This window comes from Myotis davidii, unplaced genomic scaffold, assembly GCF_000327345.1.
Source record: "Myotis davidii unplaced genomic scaffold, ASM32734v1 scaffold44, whole genome shotgun sequence".
NCBI lineage: Eukaryota > Metazoa > Chordata > Mammalia > Chiroptera > Vespertilionidae > Myotis > Myotis davidii.
In genome coordinates this window covers 5,848,404-5,862,978 of record NW_006299705.1, presented here as the reverse complement: position 1 = coordinate 5,862,978, position 14,575 = coordinate 5,848,404, and the positions used below count along the sequence as shown (strand labels likewise).

The 14,575-nt window shown below is 47.0% G+C and overlaps 1 protein-coding gene and 1 long non-coding RNA gene across 2 annotated transcripts in view; one reads left to right on the top strand and one right to left on the bottom strand.

Annotated features, from left to right (window-relative positions):
- Nucleotides 1-4,253: 4,253 nt before the first annotated feature.
- Nucleotides 4,254-14,575, bottom strand: part of THBS4 (thrombospondin 4) — a 49,632-nt gene continuing 39,310 nt past the window's right edge. Inside the window, exons 14-22 of the mRNA XM_006775476.2 lie at nt 13,836-13,954; nt 12,934-12,986; nt 10,259-10,452; nt 9,124-9,302; nt 8,472-8,520; nt 8,176-8,372; nt 7,401-7,573; nt 4,947-5,086; nt 4,254-4,476 (exon numbers count right to left, since the gene is read on the bottom strand). Of these exons, the coding sequence (XP_006775539.1) occupies nt 4,415-4,476; nt 4,947-5,086; nt 7,401-7,573; nt 8,176-8,372; nt 8,472-8,520; nt 9,124-9,302; nt 10,259-10,452; nt 12,934-12,986; nt 13,836-13,954 (1,166 nt within the window). The 3' untranslated portion in view covers nt 4,254-4,414. The remainder of the gene's footprint in view (nt 4,477-4,946; nt 5,087-7,400; nt 7,574-8,175; nt 8,373-8,471; nt 8,521-9,123; nt 9,303-10,258; nt 10,453-12,933; nt 12,987-13,835; nt 13,955-14,575) is intronic.
- On the top strand, nt 5,047-8,182 carry LOC107184961. Its single transcript, XR_001515870.1, has 3 exons — nt 5,047-5,131; nt 6,866-6,935; nt 7,861-8,182. It is a non-coding gene; the product is annotated as an uncharacterized LOC107184961 (long non-coding RNA).

Genomic DNA, 14,575 nt, shown 5'->3' with positions numbered 1-14,575 from the left:
CACATTCTCGGGTGGTGATAAAAAAAAAAACAAACCCAAACTCTCAGGATTAAGTAGGTGGGGGTTCTAATAGACAAATGCTTTACAAATAAAGTCATAAGGAAGGGTATCTAGAGGTCCAATTTTAAATTCTTTTTAAAAAACATATTTTTATTGATTTCAGAGAGGAAAGGAGAGGGAGAAAGAGATAGAAACATCCGTGATGAATCATTGATCGGCTGCCTCCTGCATGCCCCCTACTGGGACATGTGCCCTTGACTGGAATTGAACCTGGGACCCTTCAGTCTGCAGCCGATGTTCTTTATTCTTAATCTCAAGGTGGAACCCTTTGAGGTCCCAGTCAAAACATGAAACAGAGTGGGTGGCCAGAGCCTTTGATTTCTTTTAGAAGAGAAGCTGGAAATACAGATTTTTATGTGAACTTTGCCAAGTTTTAAATGTTCGAGTTAGCAAAACAAACAAAAACCCAGCAAGAATGAAAACACTGTGCAGACCAAATGGTTTCTGACTCAACTTCTGTCAAGCCCCCATGCTGGCCTGGGAAGCTGCTCTCTGGCCTGGAAAATTGTTCTTCCCGGTGGGGCATTAGGACAAGGCCGTTGTGACCCAGCTGAAAATTGTCAGGATTGGCCAGGTGGCTCAGCTGGCTGGAGCATTGTCCCTGACACCAAAAGTCATTGATCGGCTGCCTCCTGCATGCCCCCTACTGGGACATGTGCCCTTGACTGGAATTGAACCTGGGACCCTTCAGTCTGCAGGCCGATGTTCTATCCATTGAGCTGAACTGGCTAGGGTTAGAGGTCCAATTTTAAAATAAATGGTACTTTTGCAGTTACGACCAGTATTAGAATGAAAATAGTTTTCACTCACACAGAAGCCTGGCCTAAGTGTACCCTTTTGGATCCCTCACAGGGCCCAGCACAATGCCTGGCACAGAGTAATTGCTTAGTGTGTTTGATGAATGAATGATGAACCAATGGATGAATAGCTCTTTGCTTGGCTCTCACAGAAGACTGTCATGTGAATTTAGGTTAAGGGGCAAGGAAAGAGCCTGCTCTAGGCAATTCTTAAAGAAAACAAAGAAAATGAGGTTTCAGTGTTCATTCAGAGAATAATTCACAATAATTCAAATTAGGTTGTTTTGTGGGTGGTCTTTTGGTTAGTTGTATGTTTTGGTAAATAACAGTTCTTAAGCACAGAACCATTAGCAGTTAGCTAAGAGTAGAGGAAGTGTTTAATAAATTGTAGTCATTATTTTACTTTTCATAAACTTTAGAAATCATCTCAGCTAAAGGAGAGCAGCTTGTTCCGAATAGAGCTATTTTTCTTTTCTCATTAAACTTTATTTTAATGGATCTCAAAATTCTGTGACAGATTTTTGGTTGTTTCCATTAAGAGGCACTGATTTTGAAAACTCATAACTTTAAAACTCTTCCCCCCCCACCCTCGCCACACACAAACCCCCCAAATGGTCCACAAAACATTCTCCTTTCTGAAGATTTTCAATGCATTGAAATCATTAACCAGTCTTTTACTATTAAACAGTCAATTGAGACAATCAGTTGTGAGACTGTTCTTCATTCCTGATTAAGACTGGTGTAGGCCATAGCCAGTTTGACTGAGTGGATAGAGTGTCAGCCCATGGACTGAAGGGTCCTGGATTTGAGGCTGATTGTAGGTTTGATCCCCCGCCCTGAGGGTGCGTGTGAGAGGCAACCAATTGATGTCTCTCCCTTCTACTCTTTCTAAAAGAAGCAATGGGAAAATATCCTCAGGTGAGGATTAACAACAAAAAGACCGGTGGAAGGTGTTGGGAATAACATTCATTTAACCTTCTTGGTGACGGAGAATAGGGCTATTTGTAAGGGATTGCTGCCCCCTACTGGATTCTTTGGAGAATTTGAAGCCTTCTGCTATTGGTCTCGTGTCTGTGTCTTGGTTTTTCCAATCAACATACAGTATACTTGATTGAGGGGCTGAGGCTGGGGCATGGAGATGAATATTGCATAGTGCTAACCCTCCAGGAGCTCATAGAGACTACAGGACCGAAGGGACTTTTGAGATGTTATTTCTCAACCCCTGATCCTCAGAATTCTGGTGGGAGCAGATGGACTTGTGTGAGGATAACTCATTAAAATATACTAGTGGAAACAAACACACACACACACATACTAGTGAAGAAACTTTTCAATGAAAACTTTCTATACATTTGTTTTAGACATTGGCAATCTGCTGTGGTGTACTCTAGGGGGTGCTATAAAATAAGCAATTAATATTTAGAGAAAAATCCCAAAATGTGGCAACAGATGCTCACACTCGGACAACTCTTGTTTTGTGGATACATATGCTCCTGGCAGTGATTTTCTATTGTGTTTTATGATGTGTAAATTTGATGTTATTTAGTGACTTAAACTTAGTGAAGGGGAGACTTGTGTGCTGAGCACAGGTTAGATAAAGGAGTGAAATGAATCCGTTTTCCAGGGTACTTTGCACTGGAGCTGTGACTTTTCCTGGCAGTGTTGGGAGGACCGAGCTCTGCCATCTATCTGGAGCACTCGGCTGTGGAGTTTATTATTTTAAACAATCATTTTTTAACTTTTTCCTATCCATCTCCTCCCCGCCCCTGCCCCCCCACCCCACCCCACACACACAACTATCAGCTTGTTCTCTATATCTATGGGTCTGTATTTTCCTTATGCTATATATTACATCCCTGTTAATTATTTTTATAACTGGAGATTTGTACCTCTTATCCTCTTTCACTTTTTTCACCCATCCTGCCAACCCCTCTAGAACTATCAGCTTGTTCTCTATATCTATGGGTCTGTTTCTATTTTTGTTTTGCTTATTTGTTTTTTAAAAAATATTCACCTTAGTGAAATACAATGTTTGTCTTTGACTTATTTTACTTAGTATAATACTCTCTGGGTCCATCTATTTTGTTACAATGAAGATGGTGATGCAGGAGATCAAATGTCCTGAATACGCCTGTAGGCTTTACACGTGAAGGGGTGTGTCCTGAAATCCTCCATATCTCATACTGGCCATGCATATGCCATTGTATTTTCTGATTATTGAAATTATAAAACTGTGGTGAGAGTGTTTATCCTGTATGATTTAAGATATTTCCAGGAATTTTGGAACAGGAGACAGTATTACTACCCAGCAATATTCTTTGAAACAAAATTCTTAAGGAATTTATAAAAATTGGCTTGGATCTTTGCCTTACAAATGGAATGGAAGAAAGGCTAGTATACAAATTAGGCAAGTTTCTGCCCTGTACATATAGCGATGCTATTGATATTACCATAGGTAAGCATATGTTGGGAGGAGCTTTTTAAATTGTAGGAAGGCTTATGGGATCCATCCACACTAATGTCCTTGTTAGTTGAGGCGTTTATTGATGCAGTCAACATTTACTGGCTATCTACCACATTCCAGGTACAGTCACCCCTCTGTATCCACAAATTCTGCATCTGTGAATTCAATCAACCACAGATTTAAAATATGGGGGTGGGGGAGAAGAGGTGGGAGGAAGGAGAGTTACATTGTTGCTGATGTGTCCTATGTAGTTAGGTCTATGATGGTTGGGTCTGTACTGAACATGTAGACATTTTTTCTTGTCATTAACCCTTAATACAGTATAACAACTATATACGTTGCATTAGGTATTATAAGTAATCTAGAGATTATTTACATTATGCAAATATTTTGCAATTTTATTTAAGGGACTTGAGCATCTGCAGATTTGGGAATCTACAGGGAGTCCTGAAATCAATCCCCAGTGGATACCAAAGGATGGCTATAGTAGGCATTTGGGTCTGATTGTCCTTTATGCTCAATAAGCTTATGTCCCACTAGGGGGAGCCAAATATACATATAAATAAGCATAACTGCTGCCCGTGCTGGGATAGAAGTCGCTGTGGAGGTGTGAGTGGAGGAGGGTATCAGAAAGAATTAGGCCCCAGGACTGGTCAGGAAGAATCTTCATAGGGAAGGTGCCTCTGAACACGTTTCCGGGTAAGGAGGCTGCTGAGGTGAGCATGGAACTGTTAGGTTTTTGTGTGATGCCGACTGGAGTGACCGAAGATGAGACCTTTGGCCCGGGCCTTGTTTCCCGCACATGCTCAGTCTTGTTGACTGACCTGGTCTGAGGAACAAAGATCCCCCTGCAGGTTCAACGTGGATGCCTCAGGACAACACAACTGTGGCCGAGGCTTTGATGGTGTGTAAGTGATGCCTGAGTGACACAGTTTTTAGAAATCATCTCTTCTTTATTGCTACGTTCATATAAAAAGTTTGATACATTTGGGGAGGTAAAAGAAAGCCACAGTTTATATAAAGAAAGCTGTAGGAAGTTAAAAAAAATATGGCTTTAGTGTTTGGAAAAGCAGTTATGAATTGCTCCTTGGGTTTACTTATCCAGGCGATCGAAATTCTGGGTTTGGAACTCTTGGAAGTCCTCTGGGATGGTGTCTGCGAACAAAAACGCACAGGGTTAGAGCGGGCCCTTACACAGGAATGCTGCTCCACCTCACCCCGCACAGGCGGCCTGTAGGGGGCACTGTCAGCCTGCCCAGCAGCCAGCAACCATTTCCTACTTCAGGCTGCTTGGGGGACCATTGCCTCGAAGCCCAGGAGGGCTCATTCACAGGCTGAAAGGAAATCAGCAGGCAGAGTAAATGCTGAGTCTGGTTATGTTTGAGCTGTATGCAAATAAAGGCTGCCTGAAAATTAAACCTCAAACCCTATGCCAAGAAGTTAAATTCCATGGATCTCAATGTCCTCATCTATCAAATAGGAAAATTCAGTTACAGGGACGACCAGGTTTTAAGGAATATGTGGCGTAAACGCTGGGCTTCGGGGAGGAAAGTGTGCTATAGAAATGAGGCGGCATTAATTGGTCACTTCTAGTGATATTGTGCAGTAACAAGAATGTACGTTACCATTGCAGCGATACTTAAGGTTGGACCAAATGATGTTTTCCTGGGAGAAGCAGAAGACGCCGAGCCGGCCTCCTCGCATGGTGGTGTCTATGGTGACTCCAGAGTCAGCCACCAGCTCGGAGCCTTCATAGAATCGCACCCTGCGGACAACACAGCCCGAGCAGACCCGTGAGGCTCAAACCAAGGTAGGTGACGTGCCCATCCTGAGGCCGGGGCCCCCTCTTCTTGGACAGGCGCATCTTTGCTGTTTCCTATTCTGTTTTTCACAGACCTGGATTGTGCCCTAGCTGTTCCTCCTTCCCTGATAGATGGGAAGCTCCAGGAGGTCAGGGACCACATCTTTCCAACTTGTGTCTCCAAAGGCCTAACACGACAGTGGGCACAGAGTCCCACTCGATGGGTACTCGTTAGTCAGTCACAGAGAAACCACAATATGACCCAGGACCAAGAAGTTCTGTGGCGTCATTGTTCTGACAGTTACCCTGGCTAGTTGCCATGCCTAAGAAAAGCTGCTTTTCCTTAGGTCTGATTTATTTCGTTTGGTGGCACCTCAGAGCAATGACTTTCATTAGGAGCGACACTCCCTACAGCAGGGCTTTAGAAATGTGGCTGTCACTGTGGCATTAATGAAGCCAGGGTGGCTTACAAGGCCCTGGAGAGAGCAATCAACACTTGTCCTTCATTCTAGAGGACACGTAGGTAGGTGAGGAGCCTATTTAATCATTACTAGGGCCTAGATTCTAACTCCCTTTTACTTGTGAACATGTAGTCTCTGCCCTGTTTTGATACAGGGATGGGCAAAAGTTGGTTTACAGTTACTAATAATTAATAATACAAGAATAAACTGTTTTGTGCACTCACAACTGTAAACCTACTTTTTGCCTGCCCTGTGTGCACTGAATTTTCCAGGGTAAGTTGAGAAACTGTTGAGTTAAAAAAAAAGCCGTTCAAAACAAACTCATGGCCCTAGCTGGTTTGGCTCAGTGGACAGAGCGTCGGCCTGTGGACTGAAGGGTCCCGGGTTTGATTCTGGTCAAGGGCACATGCCCAGATTGCAGGCTCAATCCCCAGTAAGGGGCATGCAGGAGGCAGCCGATCAACGATTCTCTCATCATTGATGTGTCTCTCCTTCTCCCTTCCTCTCTGAAATCAATAAAAATATTTAAAAAAAACAAGCAAAAAACCAAACTCATGGATACAGAGTAAACTGATGGTTGTGGGACAAAAAGACAAAGGGATTAAGAAGTATAGATCCAAGGTGGAGAGTCGTTACAGTTACAAAATACTAGTAGTCACAAGGATGTAGAGTACAAAATAGGGAATATCATCAATAATATTGTAATAACCATGTATGGTGTCAATTGGGTACTAGGCTTATGGGGGAGCTCCCTCCGTAAATTATAGAAATGTCTAACCACTATACATACACCTATGTTATGCTATGCTATATAATATTGAATGTCAACTGTAATTGAAAAATTAAGATTAAAAAAGAGGCTGTTCACCCTTTTAGAAATTCACATTCCTGTTGGCAACACCATTATAATATTGAGGTCACCATCACAATAATCCATGTTATTAGAATGTTACCTTCACAGTGATCCTAGGGATGGGTGCAAGTCTCTTTTTTATTGTGTGTTTTGGTGTGGTTAGGTGCAAGCATTTACATGATTTGGTTATAAACTATTCTTAAAGTATTTCTCTATTGTTAGGGATCAAATTGACTTTCTAAAACTATATGTGCAGGTTATGTTTTCTATGATTCCATTTGAGACAGAAGAGGAGGTTAAAAATGTGTTATAAAAAAGGGGCCTTGGACTTAACAGGGCTGAGAACAAGACCATGTTACTGTGAGACAAACAGTACATTCTATGTGAGGTCTCGAAGAATTAGCCTCATGATTTCCTTTTCCCCACTAGGCTGCCGTGTCAGGAGACTGTAATCCATGCCGCTTCGTAAACACACTGCATAAGCTGGAGGAACGAGAAAGTGAGTACACTGTCTAAATTCCACAGCTATAGTCCTAAGCCACCTAGCTTCTGAGAACAGTTTTTAGTTTGTTTTAAAAATAGCCCTATAGGGAAATAAGGCAGATTACATTGACTTACATGAAGACTGGTGCATTCTGCGTGTGGAACATGCCAGGCACTGTGCCAGGTGCTGGTAGACCAAGATGAAATAAGACACAGGCACAGCCCTCGTGGAGCTTATGTCCAGGAGGAAAGACAGACTCTAAGGGACTCACTGCCGTGTGAAATATTCACGAGTAAGTGATCACACGGCGCAGGGGATCACGGGAGGTGTGGATGGAGACTCAGCCACACGGGTCAGCCTGAGTCTTCCTCCCCACTCCTTTTGTGAGCCATAGCCCAAGGTCTCAGAAACCCTGGCCTGCGATGCAGAATGAGGGTGCGCTTTGCGTCCGGCGCAAGGTGAGATGGGTCGTCCGCCTACCTGATGTAGCCCACCTGGGGCCTGTGCTGCAGGAACCAGCGGTAGGACACCTTGTCCTTCCAGCCAACGTTCCTGGAGTCCTTCCACAGCAGCCTGACCTGGTCGCTGGTGTCCCCAGTGTGCCACAGGGAATTTCGGAGATGCTCCCCTGGACCTGTCTGAGACTTAACAGCCTGGACAACGACAGGAGCAGGGTTTTAGAACAGAACACACAGGACACCCTCCCTGGATCTGTGGGGTGGTGAGGAGGCAGGGAGCTAGTTCATGGTTACAATCTGGCTGCCTTGGATTTGGACAAAAGCATAAATTCTGAATGTGCCATTTCTACTGAGGTGATCCTAGCCCTTTAATAACCAGCACTGGCTAATATTCCACTAACCCACCCCATATTTTTCCTGCTATACATCTATTGCTCCCCACATTTGCTCCAGGAAGGTTCTGAAATACGCCTTTTCTCCAGCAGGAGGGAGAGGCAGCTCTCAGCCCTCCTGTATAAAATTGGCCCCATCGAGGAAACAGTTTCCAACAGTGTGCCTGAGATGTACCCCCAAATCTTCTCCACCTCTTGCATCCTACTCAGACTGACGATCTCACTGCTAGAGCCACCCAGAAGTTAGAAGGTAGCTTGTACATAGGAATGAAGGCAAGGACCGGGTGGACTCTACTGTTCCCTGACGTGAACACTAGCAAGAATGCAACCACTGCCAGCTGGGAGACGATGGGGTTTAAAAGGAGGGTGAGGGCACAGAATTGAGATGAGTGACTTCACCCGTACCTTAAGCTGAATGCCAGGTTCTGCAACAGCCCGAAACGGGGTGGCCTGCCAGTACGTCTGCTCCGTCTGCTTCCACATGACCACGTAGAAGCTGGAGCTGTCCTGGTAACCAAAGATGAAGCCGGCGTAGTCATCATCCGTCTGGGTATTGACGTGGAAGGTCCCTTCGAAGTCCACTCCATTAAAAGCCGTGTATCCTGTAGAGATCAGAATATAATTAGAAAAGCAGACAAGGCCACACGGGTAGCTGGGAAGAATGAATTCTACACAAGTGGTACTGAAGGCCCTGGACATACCGACTGCCAGCCCAGGGTCGCTGTTCATGGTCTGCACAATCTCCATGCCCTGCGGAGAGAGTTGAAGGAGTGAGGAGCATTCTTCAAAGGGGCAGAGTGAGCCCCGAACCTCAGGCATCCTGGGTGAGCGGTCAGCGATGTCTGACCTCCATGTAAAGACTGCATTATCTGAGGGGTTGTTCTTCCTTGTTTGGGCTCAAAGCCTAATAGAAATAATTTTGCTAAAACTGTCACTTAAGCTGAATCAATAAAGCCTTAATTGGAGAACATACACTTCTAATGAATGTCTTGCTGGGTGGTGTTGGAAAATCTAAGCCTCCATGTGTCTTCCTTCTTAGTTACACGGGGAGGCAGTCTCCTGGAGAAATCAGGAGCTTGGCTGTGGGGTCAGACTGCCTGGGTCCCCATTCAGCAATCTCAGCCTCTTAGCTGCAGTGCTATCACCAGCGCTCATTAAGCTTTACAAGCCTTGATCTCATCATCTGTACAATGGGGCTAGTGAAAGTGCTTTGTCACAGGGCTACTGTGAGGCGTAACTGATGTGGAATGTGCCTGGCTCACAGTCAGCACTCTCTGAACATTACTTACGACTCTCAGGGGGCCTGTGTTTGTGTTCAGGCAAAGCTGAGACATTGGCAACCATGTGACCCACCTGGTTCAGGACCACCCAGTTGGGATCGATCTGGGCGTCCCCTTCAGGGTCCAGGACCACGGTCTGGTAGGCCCTGAAGTCGGTCAGGGTGACCTCAGCATTCTCCGGGCAGACGTCGATCCGATCGATGACCTTGTCCTGGTCAAAGTCTGCCTCACAGAGGTCTCCCACGCCGTCACCTGAGCGGGTTGGAAGAGGAGGAGGGGAACTTGTAAGGCCTGCACCCACCATCACTCCTGAAGAGAAAGGGGGCTGGACAAGGAACAGAAGTGAGCCCAAGGTCCACCCCAGGGCAGGGCTTCCAACCAGTGGGAAAGGAGGCCTTGGCATCAGTCACGTCTGAGCCTGCCCCGCCCACCCTGCAGTCCTGGTGCTGGGCTGGTGAACCCACTGTATGTGACCAAAACAGCTGCCTGGGGATTCAGTGAAGGGGAACTATTCAAAATGGGCCTCACAAGAAACCCTGGGTGTCCTCTGAAACAGTGGGGTTCACCACCTGGTGGGTCTTAAGCCTGACCCTACATAAGCAAATGCCTTTAGGACTTAGTACACAACTCTCTACACTATAACGTATAAAAAGCATGGACATTGTCACCAAAATTTATCTCTAAGACCATGATGGTTCTGAGGCTGAATCTGGCCCACAGTATGTTTTGTTCAGCTGATGGTACTAAAATATAGGAATCTGCATGGCTGTGGATGGGTGGGCCCTCATGGCTCACCACAGTCCTCACCACTGTCTCATTTCTGGATTGATGCACAGCTTTCCTTATTGGCTAGGCTCTTGCAGACATCTGAGTCTGTGACCCCCACCTAAGCCACTGGCTGCTGTGCCTTCTCTCTCTCCTCCTTTTCTGTGACTCCCGGTGAGGAGAGTGAGATGGCAGAGCAGGTTTCCGGGCTCCTTGAGCGGGAGCTTGTGGCTGCTCCCTGCCCACGTGCTCTCCTCCTAGGGCTCCTCAGAATTGCATAGCAGCTTTTCTATGACAGTTGGAGAATGGTATCTACCAGACGTCTACTGTCCACACAAGCTGTGGCTACTCAGAGAAGCTGGTGCCCTGGGAGAGGTGAGCCACCTTGTGCCTGGCCAAAGGGAGCCCAGAGTCCCATGCAGTCCTGGGCTGAGCCCACTTACTGTTGCTGTCCTCCTGGGCCGGGTTGGGGACCAGCCGGCAGTTGTCCGGTCCAGGGGGCACCAGGTCTGGAATGCCATCATTGTCATCATCATCATCACACTCGTCACCGATTCCATCCTTATCAGTGTCCAGCTGGGAACTGTTAATGACGGTGGGGCAGTTGTCTGTGCTGTCCTGGTGCCCGTCTCCGTCACTGTGGGAGAAAGGAGAGGCAGTTGGAGTCACAGGGCAGCGAGGGTCCAGCTCTCAGGAGGGAGAGTCTGGGTTGGGGGTTTTAGCCAGGCCTGGTCTTTGACCAGACACGTGTCCTTAGATAAGGCTGCCTGTCGGCCTCAGAGACCATTTCCCACCTCCTCCACCTGATGAAATAATAGATCACTTCCTCGGCAAGAAACAAGGGTCAAGTTTGTGATCTTGTGCCGAGATGCTCCTATCAGCCCCTGGAGGCTACTAGTTGATCCAGGACTGAGAGAATGTGCCAAGGGAACAGAGTGAGAGGTGGTGGAGCCAGACTGCTCAGCTCCTTAGCAGCATGTGGGCCCCAGGCAGGGTACTGGACCCCTCTATGGCTCAGTGCCCCATATGTAAAATGGGAATAATAACAGAGCCTCCTTCATAAGGCTGTTATGAAGATTAAATGATTAGAATTTTGCATATTCAATTTTAATATAGGAAAAAAACTCTTCTAAGTACTTGGTCTTAGGGAGCCCTACAATGTTTTTTTTTCTATTACTCTCCACAGTCCCTGGCCAGTAGACCCAAGAAGGATCAGATGTGAACGGCAAAGGAAATAGGGAGCCCCTTCCTGAGAGGGGAGCATGGGGCTCGGCTCAGTCCTGGTCTACAGCACTTCTCAGAGTCCTCTCTCTCTGCCCACCTGATCTCCCTTCCAGGCCTAGTGCCCTGTCCCCAGAGCTTTCCCTGCTTGACAGAGATACCCCATGGCTATCCTGGATCAGAGCACATAACTCCTTTCACCTGGCTCCACCCAGGGCCTGTCTTGGGCTGGGAACTGTTCCTATCTCGTCCAGGATGGGACAGGGGAGGGAAACCAGGGACCAGTCTATGGCCTTCAGGCCAGGCTTCCAGCTGAGACCCAAAGAAAGTGAGGCCAACCTGGGCAAGCAGGAGATGACACAGCTCACATGGTGGAATTCCTGTGCAGGTAGCAGGGCTGCTTTTAAAATCATAAGACAGACTATTTCCATTAGCAGCCATTCTATGTAACCCTAAACATTTTCATGCAAAAATGTTCCTAGCCTCCTCCCCAAGGTTCAGAATTGTGGGGATTAAAATGTAGCAGAATGAGTCATTTAGTTTATGCAAATATCTAGAGGCTGGTGGGACAGGATATTCTAGAAATTATTTAGATGGCACTCAGAGTGCAGGATGACCTGCAACAGGGAACATTCTTGACATCATTTAGGGAAGTTATCAGGGTACCAGTTCCACCTTCCACCCAAAAGCGGACACGTCCTATGTCAGGCCGTCTCTGACTTGCCTCTCCTCATGCTGTGACAACAACAGCCACCTTTTCCGCAGGGCACCTGAGGACCAGCACTGTGTCGGGAGCTTTACCTACATTCTCTCTCATTTCACCACAACCTTCGAGAGACAACTATCTCTCCTTTGCAGATGGAGAAGTTGAGACTCAGAGACTGAGCAGTACGTTTAAGTTCAGGCAGCCAGTGTGTACTATGCAGCAAGGACACTGAGCACAGGGCGAAGATGGGACTTTACAGGAACTGACCCTGAGCAAGGACCACCTGTAGGGCAACCTCTGGGAAGAGGTTGAGAAGGGAAGCTATGTTTCCTCCTGCTCTGCCTTTTGGAGTCCTCTCCCTGCCTAATCCTGGCCCTGCCACCTGTGCCATACTTCCCGTGGAGATGGGAGGGGTTAGAGCCTGCTTCTGCAGGAGCCACTAGGGCAGAACTGCACATGTCTGCGTTTTTGGTGATGTTTCTGCAGCATCTGCTCCAGCCCTTGACCTAGAACTCTAACTATGTGGGACCAAGAGGGTTGACAAAATTCATCTACATTGAATAATTCCACTCAAATATGAGAAGTGGAATGAAAAATTCCAAGGACGATGAAAACAACAACAACAAAAAAAACACAGTGGTCCCACAGCAAACATACAGCTTTCTATTTTGGGATGTGGGTGAAGCTCTCCAGAGCCAAGAGAATATAATAGAAGAACTAATATCTATTGAGTGCTGTCTATGTAACAGAAGCTGCAATGTGCACTTTTCGCAAAGTAATCATCATAGTAGTCCTATGAGCTACATGCTATTGTCATCCCCATTTTACTAGTATAGATGAGAAAATTGGGGTGCAAGAGATTAGGTAACTTGCCTAAGTTTGTAAGTGAAGGGTTGGGATTATATCTAGCTGTGTCACTCTGGAGCCCATCTCTGAAGTATGATACTAGACTGCCTCTCCCGTAATAAACTTTCCCTTGCTAGAGTGCCTAGTGGCACTCCTGGTACCATCACTCCCCCTCCCCCAATACAGAACTTTCAAGGAGGTGAGGTGACCCTGACCAGGGTCAGGGCTACTGTCCCACTGGCAGCTCCATCGACCCAGAGAGATCCCAAAGCAGCAGAAAGCTCTGAAGGATAAAACTCTCCAGATGTTTCCTCTGGCCCTGTGCAGCTGGGAGAGGCACCATACCTGTCCTGATTGGTGTCACAGGAGTCCCCAACCAGATCGTTGTCCACATCAGACTGCAAAGAGAACAGAACATGTTATTTATCCCTGGGCCCGTGTGCACAGAATGTTCCAGAGAAGGCAGACCCGGCCCATCATCGCTGGGTCTCAGGATTATTTCTCTGGAATCAGGACAGTGCAAAACTGCAAAAGGACAACACCATATTGGTGTAGGCACAATGCAGAATTTTCAGAAAAGCTTCCAAAATATCAGGCTCCACGGATGGGCTGCCTACACACCAGATGAGCTGATCAGAAAGGGCGCCGGGGCCGCCCGGTGGCAGGTGGGGACGCGGAGCCCTGGCACGGTCGGAAGGGACCCAGCCAAAGGCACGGGGACAAGACAAACAGGCTTGGCTTTGCTTCTGCAGTTTGGAATTGAGCCAGAGTGAAAGCGAGTCACAGAGGGCAACAATGACTCCCCTCGCTCAGGCTTTAAAATACATGACACATCACCCCCAGTTATCCAGACAGGAAGAAGGAGTGGGAAGGGAAACAGCACGTCACTGACTGAACTTAATCTGAAATGTCCATACACAGTCGGTGCAAGGGTTTGGGGACTAACCATGAGGTTTCCCATGGTTAACTTCCAAGTTATGGTTTGGGTGTCATTAAACTCATAATCCAACCTCATAGGCACCTACAGCCTGTGAGATTAGTTCAGAGGGGCTCAGATCTCCTGTCATGGTCTTCCTATCCCCTCCAGGCCCAAGTATGCAACTCGCCACTTCTGCTCTGGTAGGCATATGGCAACAGCAAAGAACTGAGCTGCTGGGCTCTGCTGGTTGTTCGAGACACTGGTCTTACAGGCATCTTTGCATAGGGGCGTTCAGCCAAGAGTTCAAGTTCCCCTCTGTCCCACTGACCTGGTTAGGGTTGCTGACATCAGGACAACTGTCACAGGCATCCCCCACGCCATCGCCATCCCTGTCCTGTTGGTCACGATTGGGAACTTTCTGGCAGTTGTCCAGAATGTTTTTTATTCCTACAAGAAAGGAACACTTCTCTGAATCAGGTGAACAGCGCAGACAGGTCTGGAACACACACTTCCAGGGGCTGCAGAGGTCGGGCCCTCACAGGTATGTGGTGACTTCTGCCTGGGCCATCCTCAGAGAGCCACCACTTTCCCAGCAGCTATCTGGAGGTAAGGTCAAAGGAGGGCGTGTGCGTGTGTGTGTGTGTGTGTGTGTGTGTGTGTGTGCGCGTGTGTGTAGGACAATGGGGAGTGGGGAAAGGTATAATCTGGAAGACAGATACCCTACAACAGGAACCATTTGGATATTTGTAACATCTACCCGCCATACAAAATTATCAACTTAAAAATCAGCCTGCTAGTCCTAGCCAGTTTTGCTCAATGGATACAGCATCAGCCCTGGGATGGAAGGGTTCTGGGTTCAATTCCAGTCAAAGGCACATATTTTGGTTGCAGGCTCAATCCCTGGCCCCAGTCAGGGGCATGTGTGGGAGGCAACTAATTGATGTGTGTCTCTTACATCGATGTTTCTCTGTTTCTCCCGCTCCCTTCCACTCTCTCTAAAAATCAATGGAAAAATATCCTGGGGTGAGGATTAAGAACAACAAAAAAATTTAGCCTGCTATATTTGGT